This window comes from Canis lupus, chromosome 12 (assembly GCF_011100685.1).
Source record: "Canis lupus familiaris isolate Mischka breed German Shepherd chromosome 12, alternate assembly UU_Cfam_GSD_1.0, whole genome shotgun sequence".
NCBI lineage: Eukaryota > Metazoa > Chordata > Mammalia > Carnivora > Canidae > Canis > Canis lupus.
The window spans coordinates 21529549-21546588 of NC_049233.1; the positions used below are offsets into that span (position 1 = coordinate 21529549).

A 17040-nucleotide genomic window follows, 5' to 3' on the forward strand; every position below is an offset into this window, starting at 1 on the left:
GACTTAAATGTGAGACCTGAAACCATGAAAATCCTTGAAGACAGTACAGGGAGTAATCTCTCGAACATCAGCTGTATCAAAATTTTTTAGTCATGTCTTCTGAAGCAAGGGAAGCAAAAGCAAAAATAAACTATTGGGACTTTATCAAAATAGAAAGCTTCTGAACAGCAAAGGAAACAATCAACAAAACTAAAAAGCAACCTACAGAATTTGATATTTGCAGATGACATATCTAATAAGAGTTGTGTATACAAAATATATAAAGAACTGATACAACTCAACACCCCCCAAAACAATCCAGTTTAAAAAGTGGGCAAAAGACAAACATTTCTTCAAAGAAGACATACAGATGGCCAACAGACACATGAAAAGATGTTCATCACTTACCATCAGGGAAATGCAAATCAAAACTACAACGAGTTATCACCCCACACCTCTCAGAATGGCTAAAATAAAAAACACAAGAAACAACAAATGTTGGTGAGGATACGGAGAAAAAGGAAGCTTCTTGCACTTTTAGTGGGGTGCAACCACTGTGAAAAACAGTATGGAGTTTCCTCAAAAAGTTAAAAATATAACTACCCTATGATTCAGGAATTGTGCTACTAGGTATTTACCCCCACAAAATACAAAAGCACTCTATGTTTATTGCAGCATTATTTACAACAGCCAAACTATGGAAACAGCCCAAGTGTCCATCAATACTGAAATGAATAAATAAGATGTGATATATATACCATGGAATATTATTCAGTCATTAAAAAAGAATGAAATTTGCAACAACATGGATAGAGATAGACAGTATAAGGCTAAGTGAAATAAGCCAGAGAAAGGCAAATACCAGATGATTTCAATCATCTGTGGAATTTAAGAAACAAAACAAATGAGCAAAGGGGAAAAAAAAAAGAGAGAGAGAGAGAGAGACAAACCAAGAAACAAACTCTTTCCTATAGAGAACGAACTGATGGTTACCAGAGGGGAGGTGGGTGGGGGGATGGAGATTACAGAATACACTTATAATGATGAAAAAAATTAAAATGAATGAAAAAAATTAGCTTAAACCAAAAACAAACCAAGAGGCAGGCCTAACAATAGCATCTTCTGATAGCCTCCAAACTGGAGAATTTCAAAGCAGATTATCTGTGTTATAGTCAGTGGATAAAAAAAAGAAGAAAAAAGTAGATCCTCGGCAACAAAGAAATAATTCTGCTACTGATTCTGCAGTTAACAGAAGTTTACCAATCATTTAACGTGCATGTGGTTCTGTGGTTGCTGCAGGGATCTAGTAGTGAGACAGCACTTATTGTCCAAGAGGTCACAATCTCCTGTGACCTCTTGAATGACGGTGATACAAAAATAATCATAATGCAAATATGTCATAGACACATGGGGATTACCAATTAAGGTTTAAATTTTTTTTAAAGATTTTTAAATTTTTATTTATTCATGAGAGACACACAGAGAGAGGCAGAGACCTAGGCAGAGGGAGAAGCAGGTTCCCTGTGGGGAGACTGATGCGGGATTTGATCCCTAGACTCCGGGATCACTCCTTGAGTGGAAGGCAGATGCTCAACTGCTGAGCCACCCAGGTGTCCTGAGGTTTGATTTTTTTTTTTTTTTAAGAGACCAGCCATATCTTTAAAACATATTTGGTGTTTATTAAAATAATAACCTAGTGTGATAATCTATGGAAGTCAAGATTAGGATGAAGGAGCCAGGCCTTCTTTATTTTTGTTGTTTTTTCAAAGCAGTTAGAAAACTTGCAAAGATAAGTTTCTCACTTGCTTATCGCTCCAGACTCAGTCTCTCAGTCAGGAACCACAGTTTTCCACTAAAACTGGCACAAAATGGGTTTCTGGAATGTGAGAATGATGGAAGAGTGGCTAAAGTTCAAAGTCGAGGTAGCCTTCCTCCCCTGAGAATAAAGAAATCACACCAGGACAAACAAAAGAGAGAGAGAAGTGGGTATGGCAATAGAGTTTAGGGATTGATTGGAGTTAGAAAGTTAAGTTGATAATTCTGGGCTCAAAACCAAAGTGGTACTCAGATCCATCCTCACTGATTGGGAAGAAAGAAGCCCTCGTCCTAGAGCTGGCAATGACGAAGTGTCCTCCCCACTAACCCCCTGGGAAAGTGTCCTGTGCACAGTTGGAACTGTGAGTCTGTGTAGACATGTATGTCTCCTATAAACTAGTTTCAGACCCCAAATCCCCTTGGTCACTGGGCATGCTCAGCTTTGTCTTCCGCAGAAAAGTGGATTTGGGGCGGGGGGGGGGGGGTAGGCTCCAGATTTTAGCTTTGGCAACGTGGGGCCGGACAGGCTGGTGGTGTCTGGCAGGAGGCCCCAGGTGGAATCTTGAAAGAGGCCACAGGTGTGAGGACTAGGGGGCAGCTGGGAGGAGCGTCAGAGTAGGACCCCAAGGACAATCCATCCATCAACGTGACCGATTTTGATCTGGTCCGCAGCCCTTTGTAAAGGAGCCAGTTGGTTCTCTGGAGACAGGGAGAAGAGAAGTTCAGGGTTCTGGTCCTAGTCCGTGGGAATGAATCTGGGGCTAGGGAATGAATGGTCGTTAGTATTCAGCAGTACGCCTCCCGAGTCCCCCCCCTGCAACTCCCTTCTTGGGCTGCAGTCTCCCTCCCTTTGCAAGACACCGGGTGTAGGAGCAGAAACGCTCGCGCTGGATGGAGGCTGCTCACCGGGCAGCCCCCACCTCCCCCACTCTCCCCCCTCCTCACTGGCCCAAATTAGTCGCCAGGGGCCAACATCTGGCCGCGCTCGAACAGGCTCCGAAACTCACCTTGGCTACCTCGTTCTTTGCGTTTGGACTCCTGATGGGGTGCATCCACGCCTCTGAGAATCTTACAGACTCTCCGACTCCCAGGCTTCTGGGGGTGGCGGGCGAGGGACTTCCTAGTGCTCTGTGTGCCAACAATGATTCCCGAAGACGTGCGCCCAGGTTGCACGGCCCGCAGGCGGTGCTCGCCGACCCGAGGGCACGGCCGGGGCCCCGGCGCTCACCTGTGGGGCGGAGGGCAGCCGCAGCCCCTGGAGACCGCCCCGAGCCCCGCAGCTCCCGGCGCCCGCGGCGCGCAAGGTACGCTTCGGGGCGGGCCGGCCTGACCCCGGAAGAGAAAGTTGTTTTGGGGAAGGGGAGCGAGGAGACGAGAGAGGGAGTGAAGTCACTAAAACCCAAAGTTGCTCTGCTCCCCTCAGGCCGCCTCTGCTCTGCCCCGTCCGTACCCCAAGCCCCATTGGGGTCAGGCTTCCTCGGAGCGCCGGACCCTGCCCCTGCCGCGCCCCGCCGCCGCCGCCCCGAGTCCCGGCCGGAGGAGGGGGACCGGGAGCGCCCGGGCCGCAGGTTACGACCCTCCCGGGCTGCAGGTCTCCAGGAAAACCCGGAGCGGAGCATCCCCGGGCCGGGAAACGCCCTCGCGCGCGCCCACTGGCGCGCATGCTCAGTCGCGCCGCGGCGGCCGCGAGTAGGAAGCTCGGCGCGGCAGCAGCGGGCTCGGCGGCGCGACTGGAGGGCGGGAGGGGACGTCCCGGCCGGCGGGCGGGGGCGCTGGGACTCTGCCGGGGCTCCCGCCGGAGCTTCCTGCGAGCGTTTGGGACCGTGAAGCCCGGCGCGAGGAGCTGGCGAGCACCGGAGCCGGCGAGCGCGGAGTGGGCAGCGGGCGGAGCGCAGCCGCCGGGCGGAGCGGGCTCAGAGCCCGGGTCTCCGCGGCTCGGCTCGGGACCCGGCGGCGGGGGCGGCGATGTTCCACTGCATCCCCCTGTGGCGGTGCAACCGTCATGTGGAGACCATCGACAAGCGCCACTGCTCGCTGGTCTACGTCCCCGAGGAGATCTACCGCTACGCCCGCAGCTTGGAGGAGCTGCTGCTGGACGCCAACCAGCTCCGCGAGCTGCCCGAGGTGAGTGGCCGGCCTCACCTGCGCGCGGTGCCCGGGAGGACCGGGACGAGCCCGGCCGGCCCTGCCCCGCTCCCCTCTCTCGCCGTCTCCGCCCTTCCCCACTCTCCCCCTCCTCTCCCACCTCCAGATGCGGTGAGGCAGGTCCCGCAGAACCACCACTACCTGTATTCACCTGTTTCTTCCCCCCCTTACCCACCCCTCCCCCCCCCCCCCCACCGCCCGCAATTAAAGTTCCTTGTCATTTTGTACAAAGTGAGCGACTTGCTGTTTTCCAAGCAGTCACCAGGGCTTGTGCGACTAGGGGAACGTTCTGGGCTTGGTAAGTAGTTTGGACACACGTCTAAGTACGAACAACTGGTACTTGAACCCAGGCAGGTGAGGAGCCAGGTGGCTCGAGCTGTTCCCAGGTGAAAGGACGGAGAGCGTGGCATCCGCTCCCTGGGCAGGTTTCCTTGCGGTGCGTTCCCGGGCCCCTGGCCGGGGCGGAGGAGGTGGGCTGCGCTCGGGAGAGCCGCAGTATCTCGGCATCTTCCGAGGAATGTGCCCTGGGCCTTATCGCTGGTGGGCAGTGCTTGGAAGTGCTGTAGCTTGGCCGGCCGGCCTTGGCCCCGGGACCTGTGGAGAACTGAGGGTGGGGTGGGGTGGGGTGGGGGTGGGTGGGCAGGAGGAGATCGGGCTAGGCGGAGAGCTATGCCGTGGGAGCTGTGCGCAGGTGCCCAGGTGCCCGCTGCTGGGACCCGGCCTGCGTGGACCTGTTGCGTGGAAGGAGTCGCTGTGAACGTCAGCAGAGGCTGTGCCCGGCGGGCCAGTCTTGCAGGCGCTTCTCTCCGAGTGGGTACATCCAGCCTGCTGACTTCTGCCCCTGCAGTGATGCGTTACCTCTTCAGAGTTGTTTACGTGAATTAATCAGTGGGCTGAGGCCGAACTTAGGCACCGCATGCTGATTGAGCTTTAATGGAGGGTCTGCGGCTGCGAACTTTTAACCTTCGAGTTGGCCTCGGGAATTTAGCTTGAGTAACCCTCAAGGAATCACAAATCTCAGGGTGTGCAGGAAGTCGGTGTGCAGTAATCCAAAGGTGTGCAGGAAGTAGGGAGACTAGACTGCTGGGAGTTAGGGGGAGGACCCGAGGCTTGGAGCGCTGGAACTCGAGTATCTTTCTTGTCCTTCAGTTAACACAAGGCCAAGACACCGTCGCAGAAACACTCGCTAGTCAACGTTCTGGTTTGTTAAAATGGTCTGATAGGTCTTCAGTGCCGACCGAGTGTTTTAAAAAGCAGAACAGTGTTTTTTTTTTTTTTTAATATTTCAAGTGTTATTCTTCTTGGATTAACTTTCCTTGGTTCATGTGGAATTGGATGGTTTGCTCTGTGTAATCATGGAGATTATCCTCACTAGGATCTTTGCAAAGCCCCCCAGGCTTTATTTAGCTTAGGAGCCGAAAAGCCATCCAATTCCCTCAGGCATTTATTATTTTGCAGGCATTTTCAAACACACGGCTTTGTCTGGCCTTTAGCTTCCTTAAATTTGACTTGAAAGTCATAAGCTCCCTTACTGCCTTAAGTTGTAAATAAGTTTTAGGCATTGCTCTTGCCAGAAAGACAGAATATGTTATTTAATACTTTTCGAGTGTGTCAGAATGAAGTTATAAAGGTTGACTGAAAAGCTGCTTAGCTAGAAATGTTTCAGTGTCCTTTTTGGTATTTTTGTTTGTTTGTTTATTTTTGTAGAACTGGAAGATTTCCTTTGACTGGATTGGCTTTTCACTCCCTTCTGCAAAGTTTGTGGGTTTTCCTGTAATGTTGGGGAATTCAGCTTCGTAAGGGGAAATTATGGGTTTTGGAAGTGTTAGGTATTCTTACTGATCCTAACTGGAAACTTCTCAGAAGCCCAAAATAGTCTGATAGCACTCTGTAGATGCAGTAAACAAACAAGCTTTTCAGAGGCTAACAGTGGTCTTGCTTATGGGTAATTATTGCTCTTACAGCTCTGAAATTAGTTTTATAGTTTCTAGGTTAAAACCTGTTTCTTCATGACTTACTGTGTCTGGGCGCCTGGATGTGTATAAGCCAGACACGAACAGATATTTCATTCAGAGTTACAGTCTTTCCCTGGGCTGTTGTTTTGCCTTTGAGATCTGTATTACTCATTAGCGCTGCTCACTGCTACCCCTGCCCCCTCCTCCAACCTCTGTCTCTCTACTTGCCCCATCACCAGGGGGCCTCTTTTGCTGACAGACCTAGATTCTTGTGGTGGTGGTCATGCTGGCTATCTGTTCTCTTTTCTGTAATTTGTTTGGAAGCACAAACCAGGGGGGAAGATGCACCCCCTTCTCCAACAGCAAAGACAGACCCACTGTCTAGGCTTCAGGATAATGAAAAGCGTCTCTCCACTGAAAAGTTTGTAACCTCGGGTTTGCTTGAGTCCCCTGTTTTGCAGATTGAAACTCGGAACTGAAGTTGACTTTTTCAAGGCTGTCCAGCTGGTTAGATGCAGAGTCACTGGTTGACCCCCTGGTCAGCAGTTTTGGACACCTAGTAGGAATGTGGCCTATTAAGCTTCTCACACCCATTAAAACATCAGTTATTTGGCCCCTCTTATTTTACTAATGTCATTAAGCCTGGCCTCTGTCAAACATTTATTGATCCTTCATCATTTGTCGTTGCTGGGAATATAGAGATTAGAGAAGGTATGATTCTTATGAGCTACTCACAGCTTTGTAGGGAAACAGATGACTTTAATACAGATGTGGTGGGTATGGGATGGAGGGGGCATTGCAGTTAGCTTGGTAGCTACTTACCCAAGTTAACCTTTTGCTGAACCTGCATTCCCATCTCTTCAGTAGTGGGTCCGCCTTGTGATTAGCCTCTCAGGGCTGTTGTTCCACAGGGAGGGCTTGGAACAGTCATCATTAGCCTGACCACAGATAGATAATAGTCTCACCATCCCATTTCCGTCCACCTTTTCCTTCCCACTTCCTCCTGGCTCGATCCCTTGTCATATGTATTAACAGACAGTCTGACTCTAACCTCCTTGAGATGCTGGCATGTTTTTGCTCATCCTTATGAGTGAGCACAGAGTTGGGCACCCAGGTCCTGCTCAGTAAACTGCTTTATCTGTCAAATGAATTTAGCCCTGTCTGCTACAAATCTTCCTTCTCTGCTTCTTTCTCTTACCTTAAGCATATCGCTGCTCTGACATCTCTCCTTTTCTAATGTAGTCAGAGAATATTCAAGTTGGGAGTGATTTTTTTTTTTTTTTCCAGGACTATCTAGCTGATTAGATGCACAGTGTCTGGTGGCTTCAAGTTGGAAACCACTTCAGAAGTTAAAGGTCACTGATAGGGTGAAGTTGTTTTGTCTTCTCCAAGGTCCTATGCCCCACTCTGTACTTCCTCAGTTTTCCCAAGATGCATGGATTGTCGAATACCTTCATGTATGTGTGTTTTACTGTGATCTCTCTGGCTCCAATACAGAGCTTAGTCTAATAGGCAGCAGTTATTTTGAATGAATGCTGTTGAGCCCAGACAGCTTATAAAACTGAGTTTCATCTTGTCACCTACTCTTAATTGGAGTTCAGTTGACCTTTTGATGACTGCCAGATGACATTATCTCAAATATCTACCCCCTCCCATTATTCTTTCTCATATCCTGCTTATTTTTTTCCCCTACCCCTAGAGCACTATTACTAACTGTAGACCATATACTTGCTTACTGTTCTTTGTCTCCCCAGCTAGAACATCAGCTCCACGAGGGCAGGGATGTTTTTGTTCATGGCTGAACCTAGAACAGTATCTGGTATATAGTGGGCACTCAGCATGCTTATCGCATGAATGATCTTCCCATGTAATGTCATGGCTAGGCTGCCCCTGTTTCTTAGCCATTGTGATCCCCCTTCCTACAGTCTCATATCTACTGTACACCAATCTATTGAAACTAGTCATGGCATAAAGTAAATTCAGTAGTCTTGATCATACAGTCTTTGTTCTCCATCTCTTCTGGGCACCTTTGTCTTCTCTTTTTGAAATAACTTTTATGCATTGTAAACATAATTTCTCATTATGATTTCAACATCTCCAATTGTTATCTGGTAAGAGGATATCCATTCCCACTTGGAATAAGTCCCTTTTGTCTTAAACTTTCCACGTTACAATTTAGGTCTGTCTCCTGCAGTTCCATTTCTGACGGAACTTTCTTCCTACACAAGTCCTTGGACCAAGGCTCTTTGGGCTTGTCTTGAAGGAGCAGAAACCAGGGGTGCTGCAGTCACATAGCTCAAATGCTGCTTCATCACTTGGATGCTTTCTTCAAGACTTGGTTTCCTCACTTGCTATTTTAGAACCCACTTTTTAGGGTTTTTCTGAGGACTATAGGGATAATGCATGCAAAGTGCTTATACTCGGATATGAAATGTCTAAGATCTTTGTAGATACTGTGGCAAGACACTTAAAAAAATAAAACCATGTTTCTTAACCTAGAATTGGAAGACATTTTCCTGGAAGTTTGTAAATTATTTTTTTAAAGCAGGAATTAAAATTTTAACGTTCTTTTCAATAATAATTTTTTAAAAATCCTAGATTCCATATATCTAGATCAAGTCACAAATGAGTAGTGCCATAAGGTTTTAGTAGTGCCATAATCTGTGTTTGAGCACTCCCTTACTTGTCTTTAGCTAAGGGAGAAAGAACAGATGTGGGCTTATTGCAGAAATCATGTGTTTAGGTCAGATGATAGCTGGGAGTTACATGAACAAAGATTTCATGGGCATTTGTTAGAGAAGAGTGATGGGTAGCTGAAGGGGTCACAGAGCCCTTGGTGGTGAAGGCAGGCAGAATTGTGAGGAACCTGCTCCGAGGTAGTGCTGTACTGTTGTGCGCAGCCATGCGATGACTGTAAAATTGTCATCTGTCATGTTACATTAATGTTGAGTTCTTTTTTATTGGTTTTTGTCAGATTTTTAAATTTGTTCACCTTATAGTTTTATAAGAGCTAAAGCTCAAGGAGGACATACCTAGTTCTGTGTTAATACATACTTATATAACATCGTAATAAAAATAACTTAAATCAAACCTTAAGAGGAAGGGAGCCCAAGAGAGGGGTTTCCCCTTAAAGTGATGATCCATGCATCTGTCAAGGTTAAGGAAATGGTTCTTATTTTTCAGATATTCTGTTATACAGTTTAGCACTTGTTTGTGATTCTCTTGCTCTCTCTCTTTTTTTAAAATAAAATATTTAATTTATTTATTTGACAGAGTGCCAGAGAGCACAAGCAGTGGGTAGAGGCAGAGGGAGATGGAAGGAGAAGCAGATTCCCCGGTGACCAGGGAGCCCAGTGTGGGGCTCGATCCCAGGGCCTGAGATCCTGACCTGAGCTGGAGGCAGACACTTAACCGACTGAGCCACCCAGGCACCCAGTTGTTTGTGATTCTCTTATGTGTTCTCCAGCTCCCTTTCTCCCTACTTCTTTCCTGCCTGCAGTTCCCCCTCTCCCTTTACAGGTAAAGAAACTGAGACCTAGAGAAATTGTAATTTGCCTTGGGTTAGTGGAGGTTTAGGATCTCTCTGATTAAGAAACATTGAGTGAGTACCTGGTACCTATTAAGTATGTTAGCCACCACTTAGATTTTACTGACCTCCAGACATAGTATTAGGTACTTTCCATAAGTTATTTCTCTTAAGTTGAATAACAACACACGTTAGCCATTATAATTTCAGTTTTGCAAATGCAAGAATTGAGACTTAAATTTAAGAAAATTATTTAAGACTCTCATTTAGGGGGTGTGTTTGAGTGGCTCAGTTGGTTTAGCGTCTGCCTTTGGCTCAGGTCATGATCCTGGGGTCCTGGGATTGAGCCCAGTGTTGGGCTCCCTGCTCAGCAGGGAGTCTGCTTCTCATTCTGCTTCTCACTCCACTTATGTGTGCTCGCTCTCTCTCAAATAAATACAATCTTAAAAAAAAAAAATCTTGTTTAGGGAAGTTGGTTAAGGTCAGTTCTGGAGCTGGCATTTGATTCCAGCTCCATGTGTGCATTTACCACCTGAAAGCCCACCTGGGAGCAAGGAGGCACTGTCAGTGCTTAGGAGGGAGCCTGTGCAGAAAGCTCTCGGCAGCCTGGAGCAGTCTCACATTCCCTGAGGAGCTGAGGGAAGGCTTTGGAGGTGGTGACATTCACACTAGACTGGAAGGAAGGAAGATGTGTGTCACATGTTGAGAAACTAGTCCTTTCTGGGTGGCTAGAATGTAGGGGGCCTGAGTGATAAGGAGTGACTAGAGAGGGGCCTGGGGCCAGATCAGGAGAGGCTCTTGACAGTTTCTCCTCTCCAAGGAGGTATCCTTTGTCCTGTAGGGAGAAGAGGCCTGTGGATGGTGTGTAAGCAGAAATCTTTGTTTTAGAAAGATGATTCCGGGAGAGTATAGAGTCAGGGGCACTAGCCAGGAGCCCATTGGGTGGTCTAGGCCAAAGAAAATGATACACACCTGTGGGGATGACCAAGGGAGACAAAGGCTTTGTCAAAGACATTCACACTGGGCATTTTCTACCCTTGGATCCAGTGCTCTTTCTGCTGTGCCACTTTCCATGGTGCGCTGTGTGAGGCACTTCATTAATACTTGTGAAACACTAAGTAAAAGCATTTACTCATCCACATTTTCTTTGATTGTGGCATGTGTCTGCATTCAGCTTGTGAATTGCTTGGTAAGATATGGCAAGCATCATACGGAGGCACCGGCTTGGGGGAAAGAATAGCCAGATGTGCTATGGATGTCAAGAGTTCATTATTTTTGGGTTTCGGATAAATGTGGTCATCAAGTTTATAAAAATGTAACATTGGCAGCCCTCTGGGTTCTGTTTTTCTGAGTAATATAAAGGCATCATATGTGTGTCCTATACCATGGATATTAATTTCATCATCATCTGTTGATGCTTCAAAAGACTGACACTTGGAGAATTTTTATTATTCTAGAGTTACTTGGAAGTTACATGTCTTTTTAGAAAAAATACCTCAAGTTTTTGAGGGGAAGTAAAAATTCATTTAATAAAACTTCTGGAATTGACAAAGTTGAGGCATGCTGGTAAAAGAGCAAAATAAGCTTGTTTCCACAGTTCCTCCTCCCCTCTTCCGTTGAAAAGGGGGGGGGGGGCAACTCATCCCTTCCTCACAGCTGCCCAGTGCATTATTCTCTCTGCCAGAATTTGTAATTTCTCTACTGCAATAAGTAGGTACTTGGGATTTCCTTAAAAAGGACTCTATACCACAAACTTGACATTCTGGGGGTAAAGCTTGGTTGATATTTATACAAGAGGGTTAGAAATAGTAAGGTAAACATTTCTTAGCAGTGATGACAAAAATCTCAACCATGATCTTGCTGTGCCATGGAACAAACAGAGGCATTGGGTTCTTTTAGACGAAGAGCCTAGTGGTGCTACAGACTTTTCTCTTTGTTCACAGAAGTCTAGGGAAACTTTGCCTATTTTAGGACTCTACCCAGAACGAGGACCAGAAATGTTTGTCCTCTACTTCATCTGATAGTTATGAGGGGTGATGAGATCATGGGCCAGATCTTAGTAAATGCATAGGAGAAACTTCTGGATGTCCATTTACTTTCTCTTAGGTATTATTTAGTGGACAGGGATGGTAATTTACTATTGCATGTGGTATTTTGGAAGAGCTAATGGTGTGTATGTGTGTCTAGAGTAAAATACTCGCAACTCCTAGAAGTAAGATGAAATGCTTAGAAAAAAGAAAAAAAAATTTGCACATTATTATTTTGAAGAGTTTCCTTATGTAGGTTGTAACTCGAGGGTCCAGAGAATTTGACTCGGTTGGAAGAAATTTGGTATTTCAGTTTCCAAAAACCACAATGAATGGGTTTGTCATGTGGTAGATGGAAAGAGGTGTTACACCTAATTATAGCATGTTCCAAACTGATTCCTGGGTAGTGTGGTCAGATGGAGAGGACTCTGTCTATGCTGGTCACTCTAGTCACCTTTCTTTCTACAATCCATACCCACTTCTTGGGAAAAGATCATCAGGAGAAGCGGTCAGCTAACTGACCTCTGGTAGAAACTAGGAGCTCCAGTCAGATGAACATGTGCAAAGGCCAAAAAGTGGGTTCTGGACCTCTGAGTGTGTGACGTGGGCTGCAACTGCTTCACTTGATTTGGGAGATGCCAAGACCTCTGAACTCATGCTATCAGCACACCTGGCCTGACTCTGGACCAGGATGTGGCTTTGTTATTCTCTCATTAAAGGAATAATATGGGTTAGGTGCTTAAAAGAATTCAAAGAATAAAAGTGACATTTTCCTTGCTTCCTTTGAAGTCATGCCAGCCATTAACAATTTCAGAATATATTCTTATAGAATGTTTTTTCTTCATACACCAACATATTTATTCTTGTTAAGACAGAAAGAACTCTTACTATATAAATTGCTTTGCTGCTTGCTTTTTTACTTAGCACTGTCTTGGACGTCTTCCTATAGATGCATTTTAGCACTGATTCTGGTGCTATAGTATTTCACTGTATTGATATACCACAATTGATTGATTTAACCTTTCTCCTATTGCTGGACATTTAAATTATTTCTAATTTTTTTGCAGTGATGAACCATGCTGGGTTAAATAATCTTGTACATATTACTTTGTACTCCTGTGCAAATCTTTAATAATTGTTAGATGAATGAGTATACATTCTAAATTTTATGAGATGTTACTAGATTGTCAAAGATTTTTTTAACAATAACGTAATGAAGACCTTTCTAGAAATTATAAAAACTTACCCACTTAACACAGTTAAGAAAATGAAAATCTAGAGAGGTAAAGTGATATGTTAAAGCAAAATGAAAATAAGGGCTGTACATCTCCAACTCTAGACTCCAAGTGCTGTGGACTTTCTAAGGGCCTAGAGACTGGTTCTATCATCTCTGCTCCTTTTATTTTTGACTGTGACTCTTTTCCTATTGGCTGGAAAAGCCCTCAATGGGCTTTAGTCAGTTAATCAGATATTTGTTCCAGGTCTTTGGAAGACTGACATCCGAGTCCTGCCTTCAAGGAGTCAACATTCCTTAGTTGAGGAGAAGAGTTTGGGGTCATGGAATTCCTAATGTGGCTCAGTGCCACATGGGTCAGTAAACCAAGAGTTGCTATGGACCCTTGCAGGAAGTTCATTGGGGCATCAGGAAAGCAGGACTCTGATTTTCATTGAAGGTAGGTTTGGATGGGCTGGGAAGGGTGGGCAGATATTGCAGGCAGGGAGTTTCTGTGAGGTGACACAGTGTTGTGCCATGGAGCAGAGACCATGGGTTGGTCTTTGTTCTGGGTTATCTGGTTCTGCTTCTGGAGCAGGGGTCAAGATGAGAGGAAGCATGTTGGGAAACAGGAAGCATGGATCCTAACTTAGTGTGCTGTGTGCATCAGCTTCTCCCAGAGGCTCAGACTCCTTCAGCCTTTTCTCTTTCAAGCCCTTTCTCAGTACTTGGCTGAGTGAGTGATCTTTCTAAAACACAAATATGATGAATTACTTCCTGCTGCAGTGGCTTCTCATACCTGCAGGATATAGTCTGGCAGTGTTTTCATTCTCTGTCTATCCCTTCCACCTTATCTCCCATCTCCTTCCAACTTGAACTTTCTAGCTTGTGTTTCTGCAAGAGTTAGGTGCCCTTGGTTACCAACATACCATTTCATGCTCCTGAATCTTCCTTTTTTTATTTTAATTTTAATTTTAATTTTTATTTTTATTTTTATTTCTCTGTCTACCGTGAGTTACTCTTTCTCTACTTCTTTGCCTGGTTCATTGCTCTTCATCCCATGGGATACAGCTTGGGAAGAACACTCCTCCAGGAAGCCTTCCCTTATTTAAGCCTCTCTGGTCCCTTGGGGACACCTGTGTCATTACTCATACGTCTTCGTAATTATCTCTCTCTCATCAAAGTGAGTTTCTTAAAGCTGCACACTTTTCTTCTTTGCATTCCTGCTACTTAACTGGGTGGTTGGCACAGAGCGGACATTTAATATGTATTTCAGCAGCATTCTTGGGAAAGTTTTCAGCCCTGTTGGGGAGTGGATTTAGAAGCGAGTTTGGACTAGACTTGTAGGTGAGAGCTTGATGATTATTACAAGAAGAGCTGGGCTTTCTGCAGTCTTTGCATGGATGGGTAGCGTCAAGATGGAGTGAGCTTAGCACTGGCTTGATAGTCAACTCTGATTTTTGTCCTTGCTCTCAGCAACACTAGCATTAAGACCTTGGGCAAATCTGAAAACTGAGTCTCAGTTTCCTTATCTGAGTGGTGATGGGATGATGGCAGTGATGTGCAGGGTCCCTTTGAGTTCTGATCTCCTTGAATGCTAATTTTATGAAATTTTATGACTTGATGCCACAGTGCTAACTTTAGGAGAATGGTCCCACAGTTTTGCACATACTCTGTGAGGTTGCTTAGTGAGGTTTAGTAGAACCACAAGTCTAGGCTTAATAATTATAATCAAGGATTTGATGATAAGGAGAAGCTGTTCCAAATACCGTCCTGTGGTCAGCTGTTGAGTCCCAGAACCAATTAAGGGAAAAAATCAGCAGATTTTCTCTGGTTAAAACACAGCCCCCCCCCCCCCCCATTGCCACACAGCCCCCAACATTACCTCTCCCCTGACATATCCACACCCTCCCCATAGACCCACTCCCTCTCCAAAGATACCCCCCTGGCAGACCCACACCTTTTCCATAGAACCTCCTTCCTCCCCACCTCCCCTGCAGACCTAACAACCGTTCCAGACCCATACTCCCCCCTGCCCTCCCGGGCACCACCCCCAACAACCTTTGAACACAGATTTTTCTTCCATGTCAGTTGCATTTCCCCAGCTTTTAGAAATGAAGCAAAATGGGCAACAAGGCTGGGGACTTTTTGTCTCTTATTAAATGAACTGAAGCATTTCAGAGGTGGTTGTTTGAAACTTTACTTTGCGTTGATTTGAGTACCTGAGAGACAGTATTTAGGCAAACTTAGTTTGGGGACTGATGATTAAGAATATGTGTTCTTTGGGGGTGCCTGGGTAGCTCAGTTTGTTAAGTGTACAACTCTTGATTTCCTCTCAGATGTTAATCTCAGGTTGTGAGTTTAGGTCCCAGGTTGGGCATGCTTTAGCTTGAAGCCCAATTCTAAATCCACTCTCATTTAAGAAAAAAAAAAAAAAAAGGAAGAATATAGGTTCTTTGGGTGGATTAATATCAGACTGAGGTGACTTTCAAAGAGTGTGCTGGGATCAAAGGTGGCAGCCTTCTACTAGATACTGGTATCTGGCTTCCCAGGCAGCTCCCTTCAGGAGTGGGTGCTGGGGTAGATCTCTGCTGGATCCTGACACACCCTCCCTCCTTCTCCTATTCACTGTGCATATTTACTGTGTCAGCTGTGCTTCAGGCATTGTTCTATCTAGCAAGATAGGTATCTTGTCTTATTCTTAGGAGCTTCCATTCCAAGTAAGGGAGACAGCCAGTAAATGGAAAAGTAAATAAGAATCTCAGATAATGATAAAAACCGTAAAGAAAACAAAACAGGGAAATGTGAGAGGGAGCAATAGGCAGGAGGAGGCCTCTCTAAGGAGGCGATATTTGTGTGTGATGCCTCACACAGTAAGGCAGCTGTGTGAATATGCCAGAGGTTCTCACAAAGACCTGGGGATGAGCTTTGGTGATTTTGTGAGCAGCAAGAGGGCCAGTGAATCTGGAACACAGTATGACAGGGAAGGGAGTAGAAAATCAAGATGAATATGTTGGTGGGGTTCATGTAGGTAGGGACTCTGAGACCCTGCTGCGAGTTTGGATTTATTATTATTACTATTATTTTTTTGTGGTTGAAGTATGGCAGATCATAAACCCATAGAATAACTGACTTATGCTTTAAGAGGTTCCCTCTGCCTGCTGGTTAGAGACTACAGGGAAGAAGAGTTCAGAGAACTGAGGAGACTGGGAGAGGAGGCTTTTTATTAGAAGGTTCTAGAGAAGAGCTGACGGTGAGTTGGACCAGGGTGGTAGCAATGAGTAGTGAGCTCTGTCTTGGGGAACAAGTCCTGAAGACCTGCTGATGTACCGGATGCAGCGTTTTGGTTTTGTTAACTGGGGAATGGCAGAGCCATTTACTGTGTTAGGAAGGACCGGGAAAGTGAATATAGCAGGGTAGGAACTAGCAACTGGTAAGTACTTGAGTACTTGAGTTGGGACATGTCAGGAGTTCTTATGGGATCTAGAACTTAGGAGAGGAAGACAGTACACGTTTTTTGAGCAGTGTGCCTTGAATTGTTCCAAATACTTCCCATGATTAACTCATTTAATCCTCATAACAAACATTACTTCATTTTACATAAAAAGCTTCATTTTGCTGTTGAGGACACTGGGACACAGATGAATTAGCTTGGTGAGGTCATACAAGTAGTAAGCAGCAGAGCCAGGGGTTGAGCTGATGCAGTCTGGTTGGAGAGCCAGTATTCCTCACCACTCTGATGGGGCTACCATGTCATCTGCACAAAAAGCCACCTGTTGGGCCAGGAGCTTTGTCTGTTCTGGGAAAGGGAACAGAGACCCATGACGCCTGAGTTATTTTTGCCTTCCTAAGAAAAAGAGTACTGAGCTGAAATATCATTTTAAGAATCAGGTCACCAAATATTAATGTGCTCATTCAAGCATAATCTTTAAAAGAAGATTAGTGGCACCCGTTCTTTGGTGCTGGATTTCTTTCCTTCAGCAAGTAACTTATAGCTGTAGCTTTACAAACTCTTGAAGTAAAAGCACATCCATTTGGAAAAACAATGGGTCTCACCGAACCTAATGATCACCAGTTTTATCATAGCATTGCCCTCATTATAATTCTTATAATAATTCAACTATTATGCTATTTGTCTCTGTTTTCAAGACATGATATCAAGTGATTAATTAGCTTATGAGGCAGTTGTTGGTCTTGACTATAAAGGTTAATATTATCAAGAGGTACTAATGTACTTTTTGGAACTGTACATATTCTAATACTGCTACAAATGGGTGCCATTGAGATTAAGTTAATAGAAAATATATGCTTTATAGTATACTTGTCTTAGTGCATAGCATGTCACAGTTATTTACACACCTTGATTTTTAGTAGCTTCAT

At 45.3% G+C, this 17040-nt stretch overlaps 2 protein-coding genes across 3 annotated transcripts in view; one reads left to right on the forward strand and one right to left on the reverse strand.

The window, feature by feature from the left end:
* Positions 1 to 1700: 1700 nt before the first annotated feature.
* LOC102151580 (collagen alpha-1(I) chain-like) lies at positions 1701 to 4446 on the reverse strand. Its single transcript, XM_038553379.1, has 3 exons — positions 4267 to 4446; positions 2802 to 4039; positions 1701 to 2555 (listed from the first exon to the last, which is right to left on the reverse strand). The coding sequence occupies exons 1-2, from the start codon at positions 4444 to 4446 to the stop codon at positions 2915 to 2917; spliced, it is 1305 nt and encodes a 434-aa protein (XP_038409307.1). The 3' UTR covers positions 1701 to 2555; positions 2802 to 2914.
* The window catches only part of LRRC1 (leucine rich repeat containing 1), a 129737-nt gene continuing 116364 nt past the window's right edge, over positions 3668 to 17040 (forward strand). Inside the window, exon 1 of one of the 2 annotated variants that reach the window (XM_038554330.1) lies at positions 3668 to 3918. In XM_038554330.1, coding sequence (XP_038410258.1) covers positions 3760 to 3918 — 159 coding nt within the window. In that variant the 5' untranslated portion in view covers positions 3668 to 3759. Of the gene's footprint in view, positions 3919 to 4813; positions 4995 to 17040 lie in introns of those variants that run through there. The other variant, XM_038554333.1, reaches the window with a different exon arrangement.